The sequence below is a fragment of the Coregonus clupeaformis genome, chromosome 25 (genome assembly GCF_020615455.1).
Source record: "Coregonus clupeaformis isolate EN_2021a chromosome 25, ASM2061545v1, whole genome shotgun sequence".
In the NCBI taxonomy this organism is placed as follows: domain Eukaryota; kingdom Metazoa; phylum Chordata; class Actinopteri; order Salmoniformes; family Salmonidae; genus Coregonus; species Coregonus clupeaformis.
Genome location: NC_059216.1, coordinates 21,930,382 through 21,955,693, shown reverse-complemented (window position 1 = coordinate 21,955,693; position 25,312 = coordinate 21,930,382). Strand labels below are relative to the sequence as shown.

The 25,312-nt window shown below is 44.0% G+C and overlaps 1 protein-coding gene across 1 annotated transcript in view; it reads right to left on the bottom strand.

Moving 5' to 3' along the window:
- LOC121539410 (unconventional myosin-VI-like) overlaps window positions 1-25,312 on the bottom strand; it is a 97,522-nt gene that overhangs the window by 23,492 nt on the left and 48,718 nt on the right. The window contains exons 13-27 of the mRNA XM_041847890.1: window positions 21,363-21,520; window positions 21,066-21,157; window positions 18,833-18,905; window positions 13,281-13,408; window positions 12,027-12,122; window positions 11,551-11,721; window positions 8,095-8,133; window positions 7,900-7,993; window positions 7,589-7,719; window positions 7,399-7,476; window positions 7,162-7,291; window positions 6,183-6,273; window positions 5,651-5,801; window positions 733-941; window positions 260-338 (exon numbers count right to left, since the gene is read on the bottom strand). Of these exons, the coding sequence (XP_041703824.1) occupies window positions 260-338; window positions 733-941; window positions 5,651-5,801; window positions 6,183-6,273; window positions 7,162-7,291; window positions 7,399-7,476; window positions 7,589-7,719; window positions 7,900-7,993; window positions 8,095-8,133; window positions 11,551-11,721; window positions 12,027-12,122; window positions 13,281-13,408; window positions 18,833-18,905; window positions 21,066-21,157; window positions 21,363-21,520 (1,720 nt within the window). The remainder of the gene's footprint in view (window positions 1-259; window positions 339-732; window positions 942-5,650; window positions 5,802-6,182; window positions 6,274-7,161; window positions 7,292-7,398; window positions 7,477-7,588; window positions 7,720-7,899; window positions 7,994-8,094; window positions 8,134-11,550; window positions 11,722-12,026; window positions 12,123-13,280; window positions 13,409-18,832; window positions 18,906-21,065; window positions 21,158-21,362; window positions 21,521-25,312) is intronic.

Sequence of the window (25,312 nt, the reverse complement as noted above, 5' to 3'; positions counted from 1 at the left end):
GGCTACTCCATAGTAAGAGACTACAGGCTACTCCGTAGTAAGAGATTACAGGCTACATAGTAAGAGATTACAGGCTACTCCATAGTAAGAGATTACAGGCTACATAGTAAGAGATTACAGGCTACATAGTAAGAGTTTACAGGCTACTATCAGGCAATAGGGTCAATATGTGATAAAGTGTTTGGTGTGTCTTGTAGGAGGGGAAGGGTAACAAAGCTCTCCTTTTCCACAAAAATATCACTTCAGTGGGGTCACAAACCTGCATAATCCTCTTTTCTTCCTCCCTCCTCTTCCTCTCCTCCTCCTCATGCTTCCTCTTATGCTCCATCTCTGATTTCCTAATGAGAGGGGGCAGGGACGACAGAGGTGGTTAATGCTCTTATATGGCAAAACGCCATGTTACTTTAGATCACAGATGGACATGCCTCCTGCTGATCAATGTTCTCAATGACATGATCGAACGATGAACCATGTATAAACTCAATCTCTGAGCATCAACTCTGGACATATCCTGTTGGGGGTTTCTTTAAAATTGAGAGGTCATGTCAATGACTTCAACCAAAACACGGAGGGCTGCTGTGGGTGCACTGTGCAGGCTTTTATTCCAGCCCAGCACTAACACACTAGATCCAAAAGCCTGCACACAGTGCAGCCCTCCACTACTGAAATAACCCACCCTAGTGCTAGCCCATTTATGTCTGTCTTGTATACATCCGATACCCCTCCACTTACTTCTTTCTGTCGCTCTCGTCCTGCTGCCGTTGCTGGTCCTCCTCCTCCCTCCTCTTCCTCTCTCTCTCCATCTCCTCTTCGATGAGCCGCAGCCGCTCCAGCTCCTCTTCCTCCTGCTTCTTCTTCTGCATGGAGGAGAGCAGCTGCTCCGAGCTCTTCACCAGCCCCTGGTACTCCTGGTTAATCTCCTTCCGGGTCATCACCGTGGCCTATAGGAGGGGGCATAGGTCAAAGGAGTGGTGTCATAGTTCAAGGTCATTGGCATCAACATATAGGCCTATTACAAAAAAAATGTATAGGCTAAAACCAGAATTATTTGGACTTGAGTTGTCACACAGTATGTCATGGTCAGTATTATAAACATATAGACAACATACGCCTTCATAGACTAAACCCTGTTTATCGTTGGTTATGATACCCAATATGTGCTACTACTGTCCCCATTAGCACTGCTGCAGATGGAGCGCACCGACTTTAACATAGGTATATGAGATACACTGAAAAGACTATGGGGAATATGCTAAAAGTATCATCCAATTCTCAATATCCCAGAATCTAATTTAATCCTTGTTTCCTATATAAGTGGTGTAATTAAAACTGTCCAATTCCAGGAAGTGAGAGATGCAGCCCTCCGCAGTGAGCCTGGCTGACTCTGCACAAATCCCCTTGACTGTTTAGGGTTGTGACACCCTCCAGATGTATTCAATAAGCTAACCAGAGACACAACGACTGAGAGCCCCACCACCACCTGCTACTTCTACCACTGGTGCCCTGGTCACTTCAGTGTCACATCCTGTCTGTCAGCCTATCAGTGGGGGGTATAGGGTGGATTGATTTTCCTGACATGGTTCAGACAGACACCGCAGCAGGGAAATTACAAGCTGACTGAATGACAGCCATTGTTTATGGTTCTTGTATAATTCAGCTAGCGATGCTACGCTAGGGCCTTAGCGATGCTACGCTAGGCCCTTAGTGATGCTACGCTAGGTGCGTCATAAAGGGCTGGGAATTGTGTTGGGCGCTGGTGAACACAGAGCAGATGCCAATGGGCTAACAGAGGAGCGTAGGGTTGGGCAGAGGCACAGAGGTGACTGAACTAGGGCGCTAGGGAGGAGAGAAAGAGAGTGGACCAGAGACATTTGCTCATTGCTCATGTGGATGCAAATGTTCTGCTCGGATGTCAGTCATCTAGTCTCTGGGATAACTAACCAGCTAACACACATCCGGTTCCAAAGTCAAAATTTACTGACAACACTAAAATAATTAGGGAATCAATTACACAACTCAGAGTCTGGATAGCATGTGGCCCCGTGTAGCTCAGTTGGTAGAGCATGGCGCTTGCAACGCCAGGGTTGTGGGTTCGATTCCCACAGGGGGCCAGTATGAAAAATAAATGTACGCACTCACTAACTGTAAGTCGCTCTGGATAAGAGCGTCTGCTAAATGAATAAAATGTTTTTTAAAATGTGGGTTGGGTTGATGTGTCACCCACTCAGAGGCCCTAAATAAGACTGGTGTTTCTAGCAGAGGGAGAGAGTGGAGATCCCTAACCATATTTAGACTGGTGTTCTAGCAGAGGGAGAGAGGGGAGATCCCTAACCATATTTAGACTGGTGTTTCTAGCAGAGGGAGAGAGGGGAGATCCCTAACCATATTTAGACTGGTGTTTCTAGCAGAGGGAGAGAGGGGAGATCCCTAACCATATTTAGACTGGTGTTTCTAGCAGAGGGAGAGAGGGGAGATCCCTAACCATATTTAGACTGGTGTTTCTAGCAGAGGGAGAGAGGGGAGATCCCTAACCATATTTAGACTGGTGTATCTAGCAGAGGGAGAGAGGGGAGATCCCTAACCATATCTAGACTGGTGTTTCTAGCAGAGGGATAGAGGGGAGATCCCTAACCATATCTAGACTGGTGTTTCTAGCAGAGGGAGAGAGTGGAGATCCCTAACCATATTTAGACTGGTGTTTCTAGCAGAAGGAGAGAGGGGAGATCCCTAACCATATTTAGACTGGTGTTTCTAGCAGAAGGAAAGAGGAGAGATCCCTAACCATATTTAGACTGGTGTTTCTAGCAGAAGGAAAGAGGGGAGATCCCTAACCATATTTAGACTGGTGTTTCTAGCAGAAGGAGAGAGGGGAGATCCCTAACCATATTTAGACTGGTGTTTCTAGCAGAAGGAGAGAGGGGAGATCCCTAACCATATTTAGACTGGTGTTTCTAGCAGAAGGAAAGAGGAGAGATCCCTAACCATATTTAGACTGGTGTTTCTAGCAGAAGGAAAGAGGGGAGATCCCTAACCATATTTAGACTGGTGTTTCTAGCAGAAGGAGAGAGGGGAGATCCCTAACCATATTTAGACTGGTGTTTCTAGCAGAAGGAAAGAGGGGCGATCCCTAACCATATTTAGACTGGTGTTTCTAGCAGAAGGAAAGAGGGGAGATCCCTAACCATATTTAGACTGGTGTTTCTAGCAGAAGGAAAGAGGGGTGATCCCTTACCATATTTAGACTGGTGTTTCTAGCAGAAGGAGAGAGGGGAGATCCCTAACCATATTTAGACTGGTGTTTCTAGCAGAAGGAAAGGGGGGAGTTCCCTTACCATATTTAGACTGGTGTTTCTAGCAGAAGGAGAGAGGGGAGATCCCTAACCATATTTAGACTGGTGTTTCTAGCAGAAGGAAAGAGGGGAGATCCCTAACCATATTTAGACTGGTGTTCTAGCAGAAGGAAAGAGGGGTGATCCCTTACCATATTTAGACTGGTGTTTCTAGCAGAAGGAGAGAGGGGAGATCCCTAACCATATTTAGACTGGTGTTTCTAGCAGAAGGAAAGAGGGGAGATCCCTAACCATATTTAGACTGGTGTTTCTAGCAGAAGGAAAGAGGGGAGATCCCTAACCATATTTAGACTGGTGTTTCTAGCAGAAGGAAAGAGGGGTGATCCCTTACCATATTTAGACTGGTGTTCTAGCAGAAGGAAAGAGGGGTGATCCCTTACCATATTTAGACTGGTGTTCTAGCAGAAGGAAAGAGGGGTGATCCCTTACCATATTTAGACTGGTGTTTCTAGCAGAAGGAAAGAGGGGTGATCCCTTACCATATTTAGACTGATGTTTCTAGCAGAAGGAAAGAGGGGTGATCCCTTACCATATTTAGACTGGTGTTTCTAGCAGAAGGAGAGAGGGGAGATCCCTAACCATATTTAGACTGGTGTTTCTAGCAGAAGGAAAGGGGGGAGTTCCCTTACCATATTTAGACTGGTGTTTCTAGCAGAAGGAGAGAGGGGAGATCCCTAACCATATTTAGACTGGTGTTTCTAGCAGAAGGAAAGAGGGGAGATCCCTAACCATATTTAGACTGGTGTTCTAGCAGAAGGAAAGAGGGGTGATCCCTTACCATATTTAGACTGGTGTTTCTAGCAGAAGGAGAGAGGGGAGATCCCTAACCATATTTAGACTGGTGTTTCTAGCAGAAGGAAAGAGGGGAGATCCCTAACCATATTTAGACTGGTGTTTCTAGCAGAAGGAAAGAGGGGAGATCCCTAACCATATTTAGACTGGTGTTTCTAGCAGAAGGAAAGAGGGGTGATCCCTTACCATATTTAGACTGGTGTTCTAGCAGAAGGAAAGAGGGGTGATCCCTTACCATATTTAGACTGGTGTTCTAGCAGAAGGAAAGAGGGGTGATCCCTTACCATATTTAGACTGGTGTTCTAGCAGAAGGAAAGAGGGGTGATCACTTACCATATTTAGACTGGTGTTTCTAGCAGAAGGAAAGAGGGGTGATCCCTTACCATATTTAGACTGATGTTTCTAGCAGAAGGAAAGAGGGGTGATCCCTTACCATATATAGATTGGTGTTTATGGCAGAGGAATAGAGGGGAGATCCCTTACCATATTTAGCCATTTTAAAGGATTACAGATCAAAACAACCCCAGGAAATGGCTTCCTGATGAGATGAAATGAGATTAGAGAGAGATGCAATGAGATCAGCGGGATTAGATTAGAAAGTTAAGACATGTGAGTCACCCTGGCCTCCTCTGTGTAGGGTGAAGATGGCCCTAGACCAGGTTTCCTCAACTGGAGGGGTGATTTTATTTGCCCCCCAAGTTTTCTGAGCAATTTTTATTGTTGGACATATTAGACTGTAAAAACACAAGAAAATCAGTTCCAAGTGATTTTAATTTTGGAAATCTTTTCCAAAGTATTCCCACACATAACTGAGAGATATATATGTATACAAATGTAAGCCATGTTTGAAATTATGTTTTAGTCAAATATCTTTTTGGGCTTCTTGTGGTCAATTTTCAGTCTACAAATTATTTGTAATTATGTTCTGGACCCCTGACCATCCACTCAACAAAAAAATCTTCCTGCAGCTGGATCTAGTTGATGATCCCTGCCATAGACTCTGGGTCTGTTTTGTGTTTTCCCCACTAATGGTTAAAGGCCAAGTACATCAAAAAACACAATTTTCCTGTGTTTTATATACATTTACACACTATGAGGTTGGAATAATACTGAAATTGTGAAAATTATGATCATGCCCTTTTAGTGTAAGAGTTGTTTGAAAAGACCGTTTGACATTTTAGCCTGTTTTGGCCTGCCTGGTGACATCACCAGGCGGTAAATTAGTTAATAAACCAAGAAGAAAAGCCTCTCTGCCAATAACAGCTAGTTTTCAGTTTTCCCCACTCAGACAACTCCCAGACAGTCCTAGCTAAATTCTTGATTTTTGCTAAGAAGCAATTTTTGTTTATTTTTGACCATTTTAATTGAAAAGAAATCACAGTAAGGTACTTCATTGTTACCCAGAAATGATTTGATATTGAGATAAAACAGCTGCATTGGACCTTTAAGGTTAGGATTGGGGCAGGGGAAGCTGATCCTAGATCTGTGCCTAGGAGAGCCCTCCTCACCTTGATCTTGGCCATGAAGGTGTCGATGGAGGCCCCCAGCTCCTGCACCAGCTGGGCCATCTCCTGCTTTCCCTCCTTCAGAGCACCCACCACCTCGTTGAAGCGTTCCATCCGCATCTTCAGGTTCCGCACCTTCACCATGCCGTCGATGCTGTGGCCGTATGAGCGCACACACACACGTGTAAGAGCACATAAAAGTGCATGTGCACACACACGTGAGTACATGTGCACCCACGCACGCACGCACGCAAACATAAGTGTGAGCACGCTCGCACGTGCACATACACACAAGACAATTCAAAAAGCCATCACCCGGATGGATGCATTCACCAAAGCAATATATATCTTCTATATGCAATAGGGTGACAGAGAGTGCCATGAGTCACGGCTGAGCTCTCCAGATTGATTTGAACTTCTAACTGCACAATGTGGAGAAGCCATCAAAAGGCACAGAGTGTGAAGCACTTTTAAACAAAGATAATGTGTCTGTGTGCGCACTTGTGTGTGTGTGTGTGTGTGTGTGTACACCCACCGTGGCTTATGTTTCCTCTTACAGAGCCACATGCGGATGGTCTTCTGAATCTTAATAAGGGCAGAGGCACGATACTTCATCTTCTCCTTTACTGTGGGGGGAGGGGGGGAGAGAAAGAAAGGGAGAGAGAGGCAAATAAATCGTCAAATCTAATCAACATAGTACTGGGCCAATTCACACAGAGATAAAGCCACACACAACTCCCTAAGATCTGTTAACTGAACTAGGGATATTAAGTTGGAGTTTTTTTTGTGAAAAATAAATGGAAGAGCAGCCAGCCGTCACAGTGCATACATCCTCAGATATTAGATATCCTGATGGTGAAATATGCAGGCAACTGGTGGGCCGAGGCAGTCTACAGTTATTACTTACGTGATATCATTGATTTGACGCTTTACCCTAATAAGCACTGCCGGTGCCTCACTTTGTTAAATGGGGGGAAAATCAATACAACTTGGCACGGAGGCTAATGGTTCAAGGAACTGCTTTTAGTGTGCAAGATTGCCTCGAGCATTCGAAACAAATAGCAAAATGCAATAGAAATGTGAAACATAAGAAATATGATAGTGGAACACAGCTGTCAGAGTGTGGTAATCAGTGTTCGACTAAATGGAGGGGAAAAACACAGTATCTCTCAAACTCTTGCAAAATGATGTAAAGTTATGAGAAGTTTGGCAACTCCTGAATCATTTGAACCCTTTTCATTATATTGGCTGTTTTGTTTGACAAGTTAGATTTCTTTCTTGTCTTTTATTTTCCACCATTTTAAAGCCCCTGTACGGACTGACGCTGCAAATTAGCTCAACCTAAAGCAAGAGGGTGCAATGCAGCTGAATGTGGATGATTCAATGTGTTAATATTTTCATTGTATCGGTCCCTAACAACTAAATCCATTATTACTGTTAACTAGGAGGAGTGCTATTGTTCTCCAGTGCGTTGTCCAGCTCAGTGAGAGTATGAGTCAGGGGTGTTGACGTACGTTTGATGACAGAGAGGGAGCACCACTGGACCTTCTTCCAACGGCTGACGACCAGCCACTGGTTGACCTTCTTCACCAGCTCTGCCAGGTGGTCCGGGTCCGACTTCATGATCTGGTCAAACTCCGCAAACTGACCCCGAAACAGGACATCAAGAGAATTACTCAAGGTAATTTGGCCCAATGACATTCATGCACAGACTGTAGAGCATTAAAAAGAGAGCTGAAATCAGTGCTTACCTTCCCAGGGCGGAAGAACACTCTGGTCAAGCCAAACTTGTAGTCATTCTCATTCAGCCCCAGTGCTTTGAACAAAGCCTGCAGAGGAGCAAGAACAAAAACCACCAGTCAAAGTCTTATAAAAGTATTAACATCTGAATAATGCAAGGTTTATATGATATGGAATGCTGCTTTTGGGGGAGCCCCCCACCTTGCAGAAGAGCCTGGGGTCCAGTCGTGTGAGCTTGTCAGGCATATACTGTTTGTACATGTTGTAGAGCTCATGGAAGGGGGCTCTGGAGGGGAAGCCTCCCTGCATCAGGTCCAGAACTGACACCATGCCTGGTGAGGAAAGGGGAGAGAATGTCTTGAAAAGGAACCGAAACCAAAAGTGGTGTGTGTTCGTGTATGTGTGTGTATCCGTCGTAATCTTTAGAACTGATAATGAACTACAGTTTTTTTTAATTCCGTGATGTGTTAATAATAGTTTTGAGAGTATATTCTTACTCTCCTAGCCAATACCTGAACACTGCAGCTGAGACAGAATCTGGGCTCCTTCAAACTGGTGGCTAACCATCTTCAAGTTGGGTTTCACACAGCGAATAAAGCTGGAACCCTTTGAAAGACATGTCAATCATATCTATCACATGCAATCTGAGGCCAGCTTCTGACTACCAGTGTGAGATAGAGGACATCAGATATGGCAAAGATACTCACAGTGCTGCGAAGCTTCTCCAGCAGTAAGTTCAACTGGGTCTGTGAAGGCAGGCAGAGAAAGAAGCGTGTTTAATACTTAGTCTGAGTCCCACCACACCACACAAGAAGGTGGTTTGGAGCACTTACAAACAAATTGGGAATATATTTGACGTTGCACATTTACAACTGAAAAAGAGCATTAGTTATAATGCTGACACACCCAAAAGAAAGTAAGACATGCTTCCATGTGAACAGGTGAGGGATAACAGCACACAGAAACACAAAGAACCCTGCATGACTCAGGAGGATTCTCATTGTTCTCAATATGATTTGCTTTCAACAGTCCTAAATTACTTTGAATGTTTTCGCAAGATATATACAACATTTACTGAAACTGTGCCATGTAGATACTTTTATGCAACACAAGAGAATGACTGTATGCAGGAACCAACTTGGCAACTGCTGATAGTACACTTCTGGTCAAAAGTTTTATAACACCTACTCATTCAAGGATTTTTCTGTATTTTTACTATTTTCTACATTGTAGAATAATAGTGAAGACATCAAAACGATGAAATAACACATATGGAATCATGTAGTAACCAAAAAAGTGTTAAACCAATCAAAATATATTTTATATTTGAGATTCTTCAAATGCCACCCTTTGCCTTGATGACAGATTTGCACACTCTTGGCATTCTCTCAACCACCTTAACCTGGAATGCTTTTCCAACAGTCTTGAAGGAGTTCCCACATATGCTGAGCACTTGTTGGCTGCTTTTCCTTCACTCTGCGGTACGACTCATCCCAAACCATCTCAATTTGGTTGAGGTCGGGGGATTGTGGAGGCCAGGTCATCTGATGCAGCACTCCATCACTCTCCTTCTTGGTAAAATAGCCCTTACACAGCCTGGAGGTGTGTTGGGTCATTGTCCTGTTGAAAAACAAATGATAGTCCCACTAAGCCCAAACCAGATGGGATGGCGTATCGCTGCAGAATGCTGTGGTAGCCATGCTGGTTAAGTGTGCCTTGAATTCTAAATAAATCCCAGACAGTGTCACCAGCAAAGCACCCCCACACCATAACACCTCCTCCTCCATGCTTTACCGTGGGAAATACACATGCGGAGATCATCCGTTCACCCACAATGCGTCTCACAAAGACATGGCGGTTGGAACCAAAAATCTCAAATTTGGACTCCATACCAAAGGACAAATCTCCACCGGTCTAATGTCCATTGCTCGTGTTTCTTGGCCCAAGCAAGTCTCTTCTTCTTATTGGTGTCCTTTAGTAGTGGTTTCTTTGCATCTATTCGATGATGAAGGCCTCATTCACACAGTCTCCTCTGAACAGTTGATGTTGAGATGTGTCTGTTACCTGAACTTTGTGAAGCATTTATTTGGGCTGCAATTTCTGAGGCTGGTAAATCTAATGAACTTATCCTCTGAAGCAGAGGTAACTCTGGGTCTTCCATTGCTGTGGCGGTCCTCATGAGAGCCAGTTTCATCATAGCGCTTGATGGTTTTTGAGACTGCACTTCAAAGTTCTTGAAAATGTCCGTATTGACTGACCTTCATGTCTTAAAGTAATGATGGACTGTCGTTTCTCTTTGCTTATTTGAGCTGTTCTTGCCATAATATGGACTTGGTCTTTTACCAAATAGGACTATCTTCTGTATACCCCCCTTACCTTGTCACAACACAACTGATGGACTCAAATGCGTTAAGAAGGAAAGAAATTCCACAAATTAACTTTTAAGAAGGCACACCTGTTTATTGAAATGCTTCCAGGTGAATACCTCATGAAGCTGGTTGAGAGAATGCCAAGAGTGTGCAAACCTGTCATCAAGACAAATGGTGGCTATTTGAAGAATCTCAAATCTCAAATATATTTTACTACATGATTCCATATGTGTTATTTCATAGTTTGGATGTCTTCACTATTATTCTACAATGTAGAAAATAGTAAAAATAAAGAAAAACCCTTGAATGAGTAGGTGTTCTAAAACTTTTGACCGGTAGTGTGGAGATAAATATTTTAAACATATTAAAATAAAAAATATAACTTAACTATGTTCCCTTCCTCAAACCATTGCATTTCAATAGATTGCCTCACATTGCCTAACTTTTCAAATTTGATTTGATGTTTTATTAAAGCACATCTGTGTGTCATCAAACGGAATAGATCCCATCTTGCTCTTTTCTCTACAATGCTACACTCAGGTCTTTGTGTCCATGTCTTATGTGATGAATTAGTGATAAAAGCGTCAACTCAAGCATCACCACACACAAACAGACCATAGAGGAAGACAGGTGGAGGAGGAGTATGATAGGAAAACAGTGATGGGTGCTCTGTGTGCATCTGCTGACGCAGTACAGGGTTATTGAAAAAATCAACAGTGAGACAAATGACCTTCTGTCCCTGGCTGACGCTATGCTTCTTCCTGACTGACTTTTAGCCCTGCTGCTACTTTCTCTCGCTGACTTTATCATACCCTTTCTCTAGCTGACTTTATCCACCTTTTTCCACAAAGGAAGGATTTCTCAGGAAAAGAGGTGGGGGACTGGAAGAGGCCTACAGAGGAAAGGAGGGATGGAGGGATGGAAGAACAGTGGCAAGGAGAGGAAAGGCGTTAGAAGTTCAAAGGTCAAAGTTGGAAAATGGTACACAGTTTTCTCTAACATTGTGTCAGAAAACATCTGAAATAAGCAATAGGAAAAAATGATTAGACTACAAACTAAACACCAGGGTTTGTTTCCGGATCAAAAAGGGGCGTAGGGCGTGGCAGGGGGCGAGGCGACGCGTCTGAATTTGAGACAATTTTAGAGGCCCCTATCTTGGCAGTGTAGAGATTGTATTCTTTTTTTATTTATTTTTTGCAAATTTCCTGCAATTCTTCAAATTTCTCAATGTAGCTGAGATACATTTTTGCAGTTTAAAAGCAAATTTCCTGCAGTTCTACATATTCTTCAATGGCGCTGAGAGAAAATGTTGCAGTTTTAAAGCAAATTTCCTGCAATTCTATGCATTTTAACATGGCTAATGCTGTGTTATTTTGCGCAAACATAATAACAAAACCTATACTGCTAAATTCATTGTTTTTAGAATTTTCAATTCTCCCTCACTGTCTTTTATTTCGGTGATTTTCAGTTCTCAAAGATTATATTCTTACAAAATATTTACAGTAGGTCCATTATCTTTTCTAAGTTTACACTGAAAGCGTTTTTTCCAACCCGAAAATGTATTTTCACTGTTTGGACTTGGGTGACCCGAAAAAAACGCTTGGGCGGCTCGCCCAAGTATTTCAATGGCAGAAAAATGAACACACTACTCACTTCAACAGCGAAAGCATTGTGTGATACAATATCAAAACGAGTAAGAATTTCAGGTTTACACAAATTAACTTGAACTAGAAGAATGTATTCCAATCAAAGTGACATCTCAGAGCCAGGTGCTGCTACATTCTCCTTCCTCACCTTGAATTTGTTGCCCACACTGATGAAGCTGAGTTTGCCAGCCTTTTGTTTGGATTCCTTGCTGTTGTTGGAGTTCTCAAAAAGCTCCCTCACAAACTTGTCCTTGGACTCACACACCAGGCTCTCCAAGGACATGTGGAGAGCATCATTATTCTTCTCTACAAACTGGGTCTGCAGACACACACACACACACACACACACACGTACGTACATGCACACACACACACACGTACGTACATGCACACACACGTACGTACACACAAACATATACACACGCATACACAAAACATTGAATAAATAGACTTTGCCATGTGTCCTACTGCTAAGAAGACTATTACCAGCAGCAGCTGTATATTGTACTGAAAAATGTATAAAACACCATGTTTCAGATATAACGGAGTGTTAACAACCAATCATCCAAGGTTAATCATACAAGAGCAAATCAACATATAACCATCGATGTGCGTAACGGTTACCGTCTCGTAGCACACGGCTCCGGCAAAGTGTCTGACGATGAATCCTTCATCATCTCTGACGTTCCTGTGGACAGCCAGCTTGGACTTCCTAGGGACCTGAAGAGACAGCAGCAACATATTACATTAGACCCTCTTTACATAATACACAGTGTCTGTGTATATGTGTTGGTGTGTGTGTATGTGTTGGTGTGTGTCTGCGTGTGAGTGTGTATGAGTGTATGTGTGTGTATGTGTTGGTGTGTGTAGGTGTTGGTATGCAATAAAATGCAAATTAATTACTTAAAAATGATACAATGTGATTTTTGTTTTAGATTCCGTCTCTCACAGTTGAAGTGTACCTATGATAAAAATGTGTAGGAAAACCTGCAAAATCGGCAGTGTATCAAATACTTGTTCTCCCCACTGTATGTGTTGGTGTGTATCTGTTGCTGTGTGTATGTGTTGGTGTGTATGAGTGTTGGTGTATGTATGAGTGTGAGTGTGTATGAGTATGTGTTGGTGTGTGTGTTGGTGTGTATGTGTTGGTGTGTGTATGAGTGTTGGTGTGTGTCTGCGTGTGAGTGTGTATGAGTTGGTGTGTGTGTATATGTTGGTGTGTGTGTATGTGTTGGTGTGTGTATGAGTGTTGGTGTGTGTGTGTGTTAATCCGTGTGTGTGTGTTGGTGTGTGTGTTGGTGTGTGTGTATGTGTTGGTGTGTGTCTATAAGACCCTCAACAATTTGCATGACCAGCGCTAACAGTATGATTTTACATTGTGTGTGGATACGATTTATAAAAGAATACGCACCTAGCTCTGGTGGTATGGTATCGTGGTTAATATTATATGGCCATAAACAACTGAGAGAATATTCTTCATTTCAATATGAAAGTGATGATTAATATCACATAAAAACCATCTGCAGCCGGCCCAGTCTAATCCTTTGGTCTGAATTGATACCAATGCAGCATTTCAAACAGGATTCTACGCCTGTTAAAACGTATAGAAAGAGGAACAAAGGTTCCTTAAGGTACTGGGGCTGCTGGTTCACAATAGCTCTAGAGTTTCACATAGAAAAGGTAGCAGAACGTCTATTAGGATACCATTCTGACCCCTCAGCATGAAGGTCTGGTTAGACAAGGCATTATCAATTGACTAAAAGCTGACCTAAGGTCAGTTTAGCATTTTTCAATACAAAATGGTTCAAGTTAGGATCCAGGGTTGGTAAGCTGATCCCAGATCTGTGCCTGCAGACATCTTCCACCCAAAGCTCTCACCGTCAGTCTGAAGTGGTCTTTGTGCTTGCTGTGGACGGCCTCTGCAAAGTGCTGGTCGCTGGGCAGTGGTAGGCGGTTCTCTTCATCCAGAATGTCCAGGATGCCTACAAGCTTGGCTTCCACCAGGTCTATGGGAATAAATAAGATGCATTTTTACGGATGCAGTCAGCAGCACGTTCAGTTCAAGTCCAATTATTGAGATAAGAAAGTTATTTATTGATCCCCAAGAGGGAAACTAAATTTAAAAGTCCTGTGCTCCTAATGTTGTAATGCCATCAGTGTTTTTAAAGTTTGTCAATGTCACTGTGTGAAGCCATATGCAAAATGTCCACACTGTGTAGACAGTAAAGTTATATTCTATCCTATTGCAGAGAGGAGCGGCCGGTGACTCAATGTTCCCTTTCCCGGAACATTGACAACCTTTGTATCTTTCACTGTGCGGCGTGGTCTGAGGCGTCTGGTGTTCAAATTGGAGGCACAATGCCTTGTTGATCCAGATGTTCATCATAATATCTCCCAGTGAATTATTCATTCAGGACATGATGTTTGGAATAGGATCTGACGGAGGCACACCAATACATTTGCATTATTAGGCAACTGTGCATAACTTGGGGGGAGAATGATTATATATTTAAATGGACATCCAGCAGGTCATTTGCAAGTCATATAAACGTTATTCATGGCTGCCAGTTAACCTGGCAGCTGAATAATCATAACTCTGTTTGATATACAAATCTAAATGGTTCACCTTGTCACCAACAGGATGTTTTTTTGTTGTTGTTGTAATTCTCTTTTTATTAGAATGTTATTTTCTTTTAACAGGGGTTACGTAGACAACCAAACAAAGACCACCACACAGACTAACTACAAAGACCACCACACAGACTGAGTACCATAAAAGGAATAAGGATACAGCAAAACATTATACAAAAAGGCAGTCATAGAATGGAGGAATGCATTTATGGGAGGTTTTCTACATAGGACCACAATGGAGATCAGATGTATCAGACTTCTGGTGTAAATCAAAAGGTAGGTTTCTCTAGGGGTAGAATAGCAGGAGCTTGAGTAAGCCACATTCTGGTAGATGGTACTTCAGGTGTGGACCATAATAACAATATGGCTAAGTAAACAAGGGTATTGAACAGACGTTCAGAGTCAGGGTCGAACACAACTGTACAATCAAAGTAGAGCAAATATAAATTCAGTGAAAAAGCAAATAAACCCATTTTGGGTTTCCAACCATTTTATCTGGCCATTTTTATTCTTCAGAAATGTGGTGGGTACTCCCTTCGTTCGCAGGACTTTATCCTGCTAACTGTTCCAAATGTCCGAACTGAATTTGGTAAAATAGCTTTTATGTACTCTGTGCCATCGGCTTGGAACGCCTTACAACATACTTTTAAGCTGGAAGAACTTGTCCCGATTGGTGTTTTTAAATCATTGATGAAGGATTAAGGCTGATTCCTTGATCTGTCAATGTTTTTAAATTGCAGTTTTATGATTTTGTTATGCGCCTGTGATTTCTATGGATGTTTACTAGATTACTTGTAGTTTTTCATGTTGTCTGTCTGTAATTGTGTAATGACTTGGTGCTGCCTATCTTGGCCAGGACGCTCTTGAAAAAGAGATTTCAAATCTCAATTAGCCTTTCCTGGTTAAATAAAGGTTAAATAAAATTTAAAAAATTGTCTACCCAAGATCTTCTGGATGTGTAAATGAATATCATTCCAGTAAGACTGGATTCTGCTACAGTACCAAAAAACATGCATGAAGGTGCCAGTATCCTGTTTACATTTTAAACATAAATGTGATGCATTGGAAAACATTCTGTGAAGGCGGACAGGTGTAAAGTAGGTTCTATAAAAAAAAATTACATGTAGTTATTGTATACTTATGGAGGTGCATTTGGGGTAGACCCTTTCACAGATAGAAGACCAGTCTTCCTCACTGAATGCATGTCCAATGTCTCTCTCCCAAACATGTCTCAACGCATCATAGGATGAGGCACTTATGTTCAATAAAATAGAATACATGTCAGAGATTAAACCTCTCTGAACAGTAGTTTTTCAACTTCAGTTATAATGAAAATGTCATTTATCGACTTTCTTCTGACCCGCAGTAGGGAATGAGTCCAAACGGTTTCAGACAATCTCCGTTTCTGGAAAGTGCGAGTGCTCAGTGGAGGGCTACATCGCCGCCAGTCTGCACCTCTGTCAGTCTCTCTCTATCAGTCTCTCTCTGTCAGTCTCTCTCTGTCAGTCTCTCTCTGTCAGTCTCTCTCTGTCAGTCTCTCTCTGTCAGTCTCTCTCTCTCTGTCAGTTTGTATCTCATCATGTATTGTGTGAGCCTTAAACACACAGGGATTCAAGTTCATCATATATTTCTATATATTACTCCAAGTCCTCCTGCTGCTGGAGATTTCCACTCCAATCTCTGCAACGCACGCACACACACACACACACACACACACAATTCTCCTTGCCTCTCCTTCTGTTTGGTTCTTAGAGGCCACCCCTAGTCAGACCCAAAAAGAGATCTCATCTCTTTCCTTCTAAAGCCAGGCCAGAAACAGATCCCATCTCTTTCCTTCTAAAGCCAGGCCAGAAACAGATCCCATCTCTTTCCTTCTAAAGCCAGGCCAGAAACAGATCCCATCTCTTTCCTTCTAAAGCCAGGCCAGAAACAGATCCCATCTCTTTCCTTCTAAAGCCAGGCCAGAAACAGATCCCATCTCTTTCCTTCTAAAGCCAGGCCAGAAACAGATCCCATCTCTTTCCTTCTATAGCCAGTCCTTGCCTTATGTTTGACCTTGCAGCTTACAGTACAGGTACGCATCACCTAGAGACTTGTTGTCAGTGTGCTGTCCCACATATTAAAACAGCCAAATAGTTTAGGAGCTGCTCTTGGGGAGTTAAACTTTCCACCCTGATGAGTTGAGATATTGATTGTGTGAGAACCAGGCTCTGGGAAATGTCCTGGCTTCTATGTAGATATACTGTAAGATTTTGGGGTTATGTAAGAGCTCCACCATAGAATGAAATATAGCATAGAAATCTCTATGGGCTTCACAGCCTACTGCAGAAGAAATACACAACAAGATCTGTCTAATAATATATAGACCCATTTCCCTCCCAGCTGTGTCATGAAAGGTTGTGAGCGCAGTTCTGCCCCAGAAAGGGGCTTGTTTATGGAGTCAATACAATAACATCCAACTTCAAATGCAGTTCAAGTTATCAAAACACGTAATCGCAGATGTCTTCGGAGGATTGAACACCTAGCAAACTACCAAACTTAATGGTTGTGAAATCTGTTGTGAAATGTAATCTGAAATTAAATCTGTTTTGAAATGTAATCCGAAATGAAATCTGTTGTGAAATGTAATGTAATGTATACAGTGGGGAGAACAGGTATTTGATACACAGCCGATTTTGCAGGTTTTCCTACTTACAAAGCATGTAGAGGTCTGTAATTTTTATCATAGGTACACTTCAACTGTGAGAGACGGAATCTAAAACAGAAATCCAGAAAATCACATTGTATGATTTTTAAGTAATTAATTTGCATTTTATTGCATGACATAAGTATTTGATACATCAGAAAAGCAGAACTTAATATTTGGTACAGAAACCTTTGTTTGCAATTACAGAGATCATATGTTTCCTGTAGGTCTTGACCAGGTTTGCACACACTGCAGCAGGGATTTTGGCCCACTCCTCCATACAGACCTTCTCCAGATCCTTCAGGTTTCGGGGCTGTCGCTGGGCAATACGGACTTTCAGCTCCCTCCAAAGATGTTCTATTGGGTTCAGGTCTGGAGACTGGCTGGGCTACTCCAGGACCTTGAGATGCTTCTTACGGAGCCACTCCTTAGTTGCCCTGACTGTGTGTTTCGGGTCGTTGTCATGCTGGAAGACCCAGCCACGACCCATCTTCAATGCTCTTACTGAGGGAAGGAGGTTGTTGGCCAAGATCTCGCGATACATGGCCCCATCCATCCTCCCCTCAATACGGTGCAGTCGTCCTGTCCCCTTTGCAGAAAAGCATCCCCAAAGAATGATGTTTCCACCTCCATGCTTCACGGTTGGGATGGTGTTCTTGGGGTTGTACTCATCCTTCTTCTTCCTCCAAACACGGCGAGTGGAGTTTAGACCAAAAAGCTCTATTTTTGTCTCATCAGACCACATGACCTTCTCCCATTCCTCCTCTGGATCATCCAGATGGTCATTGGCAAACTTCAGACAGGCCTGGACATGCGCTGGCTTGAGCAGGGGGACCTTGTGTGCGCTGCAGGATTTTAATCCATGACGGCGTAGTGTGTTACTAATGGTTTTCTTTGAGACTGTGGTCCCAGCTCTCTTCAGGTCATTGACCAGGTCCTGCCGTGTAGTTCTGGGCTGATCCCTCACCTTCCTCATGATCATTGATGCCCCACGAGGTGAGATCTTGCATGGAGCCCCAGACCGAGGGTGATTGACCCTCATCTTGAACTTCTTCCATTTTCTAATAATTGCGCCAACAGTTGTTGCCTTCTCACCAAGCTGCTTGCCTATTGTCCTGTAGCCCATCCCAGCCTTGTGCAGGTCTACCATTTTATCCCTGATGTCCTTACACAGCTCTCTGGTCTTGGCCATTGTGGAGAGGTTGGAGTCTGTTTGATTGTGTGTGGACAGGTGTCTTTTATACAGGTAACGAGTGCAAACAGGTGCAGTTAATACAGGTAATGAGTGGAGAACAGGAGGGCTTCTTAAAGAAAAATTAACAGGTCTGTGAGAGCTGGAATTCTTACTGGTTGGTAGGTGATCAAATACTTATGTCATGCAATAAAATGCAAATTAATTACTTAGAAATCATACAATGTCATTTTCTGGATTTTTGTTTTAGATTCCGTCTCTCACAGTTGAAGTGTACCTATGATAAAAATTACAGACCTCTACATGCTTTGTAAGTAGGAAAACCTGCAAAATCGGCAGTGTATCAAATACTTGTTCTCCCCACTGTATATATCCAGGCTCTGTCATAGCCGGCCGCGACCAGGAGACCCATGAGGCGGCGCACAATTGGCCCAGCGTCGTCCAGGGTAGGGGAGGGAATGGCCGGCAGGGATGTAGCTCAGCTGGTAGAGCATGGCGTTTGCAACGCCAGGTTTGTGGGTTCGATTCCCACGGGGGGCCAGTATGAAAAAATAAAAAAATAATGTATGCACTCACTAACTGTAAGTCGCTCTGGATAAGAGCGTCTGCTAAATGACTAAAATGTAAATGTAAATGTATATAACTGCCTTAATTTTGCTGGACCCCAGGAAGATAATGGGGATAATAAATACAAATACCGAGCCAGCAAGGCAAGGTCAAATATCCCAAATAGAGCTAGATAAAGCCAGAAGAATAATATACTTGTTGATCACAGCTATAGCCATCAGTCTTGTGTTTTCATGGTCATCACTCATTCACTGATAAATTTGTCAAGGTCCCATCACTCGAACGTGATGTCTGCTTGTAAACAAAAAATGGCTCTATGGAGTAAGGTGAACATGGTTTGGCAGTGGCACCCACCTATGCAGTCCTGGTTGTCGACATAATGAACTTCACGGACTCCCAGTCCCTCCTTCTGATACAGCTCTTGCTCCTGCAGAAAGAATGGCAAGTCAACACTGAAGTAGGAAGATGTTGCTCCTAAGCACTGGTGCTGGGTAAGATCTTTTTTAATCCTCCTAATACACTGCTAAAAAAAATAAAGGGAACACTTAAACAACACAATATAACTCCAAGTCAATCACACTTCTGTGAAATCAAACTGTCCACTTAGGAATCAACACTGATTGACAATACATTTCACATGCTGTTGTGCAAATGGAATAGACAACAGGTGGAAATTATAGGCAATTAGCAAGACACCCCCCAATAAAGGACTGGTTTTGCAGGTGGTGACCACAGACCACTTCTCAGTTCCTATGCTTCCTGGCTGATGTTTTGGTCACTTTTGAATGCTGGCGGTGCTTTCACTCTAGTGGTAGCATGAGACGGAGTCTACAATCCACACAAGTGGCTCAGGTAGTGCAGCTCATCCAGGATGGCACATCAATGCGAGCTGTGGCAAGAAGGTTTGCTGTGTCTGTCAGCGTAGTGTCCAGAGCATGGAGGCCCTACCAGGAGACAGGCCAGTACATCAGGAGACGTGGAGGAGGCCGTAGGAGGGCAACAACCCAGCAGCAGGACTGCTACCTCCGCCTTTGTGCAAGGAGGAGCAGGAGGAGCACTGCCAGAGCCCTGCAAAATGACCTCCAGCAGGCCACAAATGTGCATGTGTCTGCTCAAACGGTCAGAAACAGACTCCATGAGGGTGGTATGAGGGCCCGACATCCACAGGTGGGGGTTGTGCTTACAGCCCAACACCGTGCAGGACGTTTGGCATTTGCCAGAGAACACCAAGATTGGCAAATTCGCCACTGGCGCCCTGTGCTCTTCACAGATGAAAGCAGGTTCACACTGAGCACATGTGACAGACGTGACAGTGTCTGGAGACGCCGTGGAGAACGTTCTGCTGCCTGCAACATCCTACAGCATGACCGGTTTGGCGGTGGGTCAGTCATGGTGTGGGGTGGCATTTCTTTGGGGGCCGCACAGCCCTCCATGTGCTCGCCAGAGGTAGCCTGACTGCCATTAGGTACCGAGATGAGATCCTCAGACCCCTTGTGAGACCATATGCTGGTGCGGTTGGCCCTGGGTTCCTCCTAATGCAAGACAATGCTAGACCTCATGTGGCTGGAGTGTGTCAGCAGTTCCTGCAAGAGGAAGGCATTGATGCTATGGATTGGCCCGCCCGTTCCCCAGACCTGAATCCAATTGAGCACATCTGGGACATCATGTTTCGCTCCATCCACCGACGCCACGTTGCACCACAGACTGTCCAGGAGTTGGCGGATGCTTTAGTCCAGGTCTGGGAGGAGATCCCTCAGGAGACCATCCGCCACCTCATCAGGAGCATGCCCAGGCGTTGTAGGGAGGTCATACAGGCACGTGGAGGCCACACACACTACTGAGCCTCATTTTGACTTGTTTTAATGACATTACATCAAAGTTGGATCAGCCTGTAGTGTGGTTTTCCACTTTAATCTTGAGGGTGACTCCAAATCCAGACCTCCATGGGTTGATACATTTGATTTCCATTGATAATTTTTGTGTGATTTTGTTGTCAGCACATTCAACTATGTAAAGAAAAAAGTATTTAATAAGATTATTTCATTCATTCAGATCTAGGATGTGTTATTTTAGTGTTCCCTTTATTTTTTTGAGCAGTGTTTTTAAGGTTAGAATTGGGGGTAGTGTAGATCTGTCAACACTCATTACTTACTGAATCAAGTACAACCCCTTCTGAAAATTGCATTTTATTTCTTGAAAACATTTTTATATTTCTGGATCATTTCAGGCCAACAAACACAAATATCTCTGTTTGATCTAGTTCAAACGCTGTGAAAATGCCTTAAAATTCGATTTTTGATTGTAATTGGAGACCTTTGCAAATCAATGAATAAAACAGGAGGCTCCAGTAGAGAAGAAAAAACCCTGTCATCTCCACAGACAAAAATATGACCATTCTAATAAATGTAATGTAAGAGTGACTCTTCTATGGAGAGATCACACAGGCTGTGTGTGTCTATGTGTTGCGTGTCACACATTATTAGCTTGTTGACCGACATCCTCCTGGGTCTTCAGTGGGAGTCCAGAGCTTAAAGAACACTAGCAACACACCTCCGCGCCCCCAACAACTCTCTCTCAAATCACTCACCTCTTTCAGTATTCGCTCATTGAAGAACTGCTGCAGCTTCTCGTTGCAGTAGTTGATGCAGAACTGCTCAAAGCTGTTGTGCTCAAAATACTCTGGGGGGGGGGAATGAAGAACGCTCATCTTCAGGCTGTTACTGGTACTCAATATATCCAATTATGTCAGTTAGTCAAGTTTTTAGAAAGAGAAGAGATAAGAGGCCATGCAGATAAATGAATGGTTAGATGGCTAGATAGAAAGACAGACTCACAGAGAAACAATCAGACAGAGAAACTCACTGCTCTAGAACTACATACTTACCGAAGCCAGCGATATCCAGCACCCCAATGAAGTTAGAGGTGGTGTTGAAGGGGAAGCACTGGTTGACCCTCCTGACCACGTGATCGAAGAGGCAGCTGTACACGGCCTTGGCCAGGGCGTCCCGGGCGTTGTTAGCCTGTTCCACCTTCAGAGGCACCCTGGGGGGAAAAGACAGTGGGGCACTGAGAGGCCAAAACTGTGACAAGGCAACTCCTTAATAAAAATACACCTTTTTAATCAATGCAGCCATTTCTCACTCCAGGTTTATGTGCAAAGAAAGTTGGAGTTGTTTCTTAATTAGTATTTACAGGATGGTATAAGTGGGGGTTTTTCTAAGACAAGGAGGTCACAGGTCAAAAGAGACACCATTAGAAGTGACTGTACTAGCTGAACCCTGGCTCACCATCATTACCATAGCACTCTCCAACACCATTTGGCTTCAATTATTCAAAGTGGTTGATGACTATGAAAAAACTGGAGTTCTTCTGAACTGAACAAGTTCAGCTATGGTGTAGCACCCCCCATCCTGCACCCAGTCTCATGGCTGGTATCTAACATGGTGGACTGGAATACTATTCAAAATGTAAACATTCTCTTCTGGACAGGCTTAGGGCTGAAGCAGCAGGTTCAGAGCAAACCTTTGACCTGTTGAAGTCAGGCCTAGGAACCATTTCTGCTCACTTCCCACCCCTCAACATATTCTCATCAATAATCTAGTCACGATCAGCCTTCTTAAATGGGTCTCCCCATAGACCTTAGCCACTCCACTTCAGATCCAGAGACACCAGCCACACACCCCCACACCTCCCCAGGATAAGGCAAAGTGTCTGGGCCCCTAATGACATGGCCCAGCCCCCCTTTCCAGCTGCTTTCAAGGCACCAGGCTCCAGGCTACCTCCCCTCCCCCCTCAGATACAGCTGCATTATTCATGGTGAGAAAAGACTCTGAGGCCAGGCTGCATCTGGGCCTGTTGAAATATTCATCCAGCCCTGCCCTGTCACTCTTGGATGGTATGGATACAGCACCATTGGGATGTTTCCTTTTAGGACCTCTGCTTTGAAACATCCTTCTAGGAACACTGTGAGCTCTATTCAATTCAAATCAAATCAAATGTTATTGGCCACATGCGCCGAATACAACAGGTGCAGACATTACAGTGAAATGCTTACTTACAGCCCTTAACAAACAGTGCATTAATTTTTTTATAAAAAAGTAGAATAAAACAACAAAAAAGTGTTGAGACAAAAAGAGCAGAAGTAAAATACAATAACAGTAGGGAGGCTATATACAGTGGGGAGAACAAGTATTTGATACACTGCCGATTTTGCAGGTTTTCCTACTTACAAAGCATGTAGAGGTCTGTAATTTTTATCATAGGTACACTTCAACTGTGAGAGACGGAATCTAAAACAAAAATCCAGAAAATCATATTTTATGATTTCTAAGTAATTAATTTGCATTTTATTGCATGAAATAAGTATTTGATACATCAGAAAAGCAGAACTTAATATTTGGTACAGAAACCTTTGTTTGCAATTACAGAGATCATACGTTTCCTGTTGGTCTTGACCAGGTTTGCACACACTGCAGCAGGGATTTTGGCCCACTCCTCCATAGACCTTCTCCAGATCCTTCAGGTTTCGGGGCTGTCGCTGGGCAATACGGACTTTCAGCTCCCTCCAAAGATTTTCTATTGGGTTCAGGTCTGGAGACTGGCTAGGCCACTCCAGGACCTTGAGATGCTTCTTACGGAGCCACTCCTTAGTTGCCCTGGCTGTGTGTTTCGGGTCGTTGTCATGCTGGAAGACCCAGCCACGACCCATCTTCAATGCTCTTACTGAGGGAAGGAGGTTGTTGGCCAAGATCTCGCGATACATGGCCCTATCCATCCTCCCCTCAATACGGTGCAGTTGTCCTGTACCCTTTGCAGAAAAGCATCCCCAAAGAATGATGTTTCCACCTCCATGCTTCATGGTTGGGATGGTGTTCTTGGGGTTGTACTCATCCTTCTTCTTCCTCCAAACACGGCGGATGGAGTTTAGACCAAAAAGCTATATTTTTGTCTCATCAGACCACATGACCTTCTCCCATTCCTCCTCTGGATCATCCAGATGGTCATTGGCAAACTTCAGACGGGCCTGGACATGCGCTGGCTTGAGCAGGGGGACCTTGCGTGTGCTGCAGGATTTTAATCCATGACGGCGTAGTGTGTTACTGATGGTTTTCTTTGAGACTGTGGTCCCAGCTCTCTTTAGGTCATTGACCAGTTCCTGCCGTGTAGTTCTGGGCGGATCCCTCACCTTCCTCATAATCATTGATGCCCCACGAGGTGAGATCTTGCATGGAGCCCCAGACCGAGGGTGATTAACCATCATCTTGAACTTCTTCCATTTTCTAATAATTGCGCCAACAGTTGTTGCCTTCTCACCAAGCTGCTTGCCTATTGTCCTGTAGCCCATCCCAGCCTTGTGCAGGTCTACCATTTTATCCCTGATGTCCTTACACAGCTCTCTGGTCTTGGCCATTGTGGAGAGGTTGGAGTCTGTTTGATTGAGTGTGTGGACAGGTGTCTTTTATACAGGTAACGAGTTCAAACAGGTGCAGTTAATACAGGTAATGAGTGGAGAACAGGAGGGCTTCTTAAAGAAAAACTAACAGGTCTGTGAGAGCCGGAATTCTTACTGGTTGGTAGGTGATCAAATACTTATGTCATGCAATAAAATGCTAATTAATTACTTAAAAATCATACAATGTGATTTTCTGGATTTTTGTTTTAGATTCCGTCTCTCACAGTTGAAGTGTACCTATGATAAAAATTACAGACGTCTACATGCTTTGTAAGTAGGAAAACCTGCAAAATCGGCAGTGTATCAAATACTTGTTCTCCCCACTGTATACAGGGGGGTACCGGTGCAGAGTCAATGTGCGGGGGCACCGGCTAGTTGAGGTAGTTGAAGTAATATGTACATGTGGGTAGAGTTAAAATGACTATGCATACATCCTTAACAGAGTAGCAGCAGCGTAAAAAGGATGGGGTGGGGGGGCAGTGCAAATAGTCCGGGTAGCCATGATTAGCTGTTCAGGAGTCTTATGGCTTGGGGGTAGAAACTGTTGAGAAGTCTTTTGGACCTAGACTTGGCATTCCGGTACCGCTTGCCGTGCGGTAGCAGAGAGAACAGTCTATGACTAGGGTGGCTGGAGTCTTTGACAATTTTGAGGGCCTTCCTCTGACACCGCCTGGTATAGAGGTCCTGGATGGCAGGAAGCTTGGCCCCAGTGATGTACTGGGCCGTACGCACTACCCTCTGTAGTGCCTTGGGGTCGGAGGCCAAGCAGTTGCCATACCAGGCGGTGATGCAACCAGTCAGGATGCTCTCGATGGTGCAGCTGTAGAATTTTTTGAGGATCTGAGGACCCAAGCCAAATCTTTTCAGTCTCCTGAGGGGGAATAGGCTTTGTCGTGCCCTCTGCACGACTGCCTTTGTGTGTTTGGACCATGATAGTTCGTTGGTGATGTGGACACCAAGGAACTTGAAGCTCTCAACCTGTTCCACTACAGCCCCGTCGATGAGAATGGGGGCGTGCTCAGTCCTCTTTTTTTCCCCTGTAGTCCACAATCATCTCCTTTGTCTTGGTCACGTTGAGGGAGAGGTTGTTATCCTGGCACCACACGGCCAGGTCTCTGACCTCCCCCCTATAGGCTGTCTCATCGTTGTCAGTGATCAGGTCTACCACTGTTGTGTCGTCGGCAAACTTAATGATGGTGTTGGAGTCGTGCCTGGCCATGCAGTCATGGGTGAACAAGGAGTACAGGAGGGGACTGAGCATGCACCCCTGAGGGGCCCCCGTGTTGAGGATCAGTGTGGCAGATGTGTTGTTACCTACCCTTACCACCTAGGGGCGGCCCGTCAGGAAGTCCAGGATCCAGTTGCAGAGGGAGGTGTTTAGT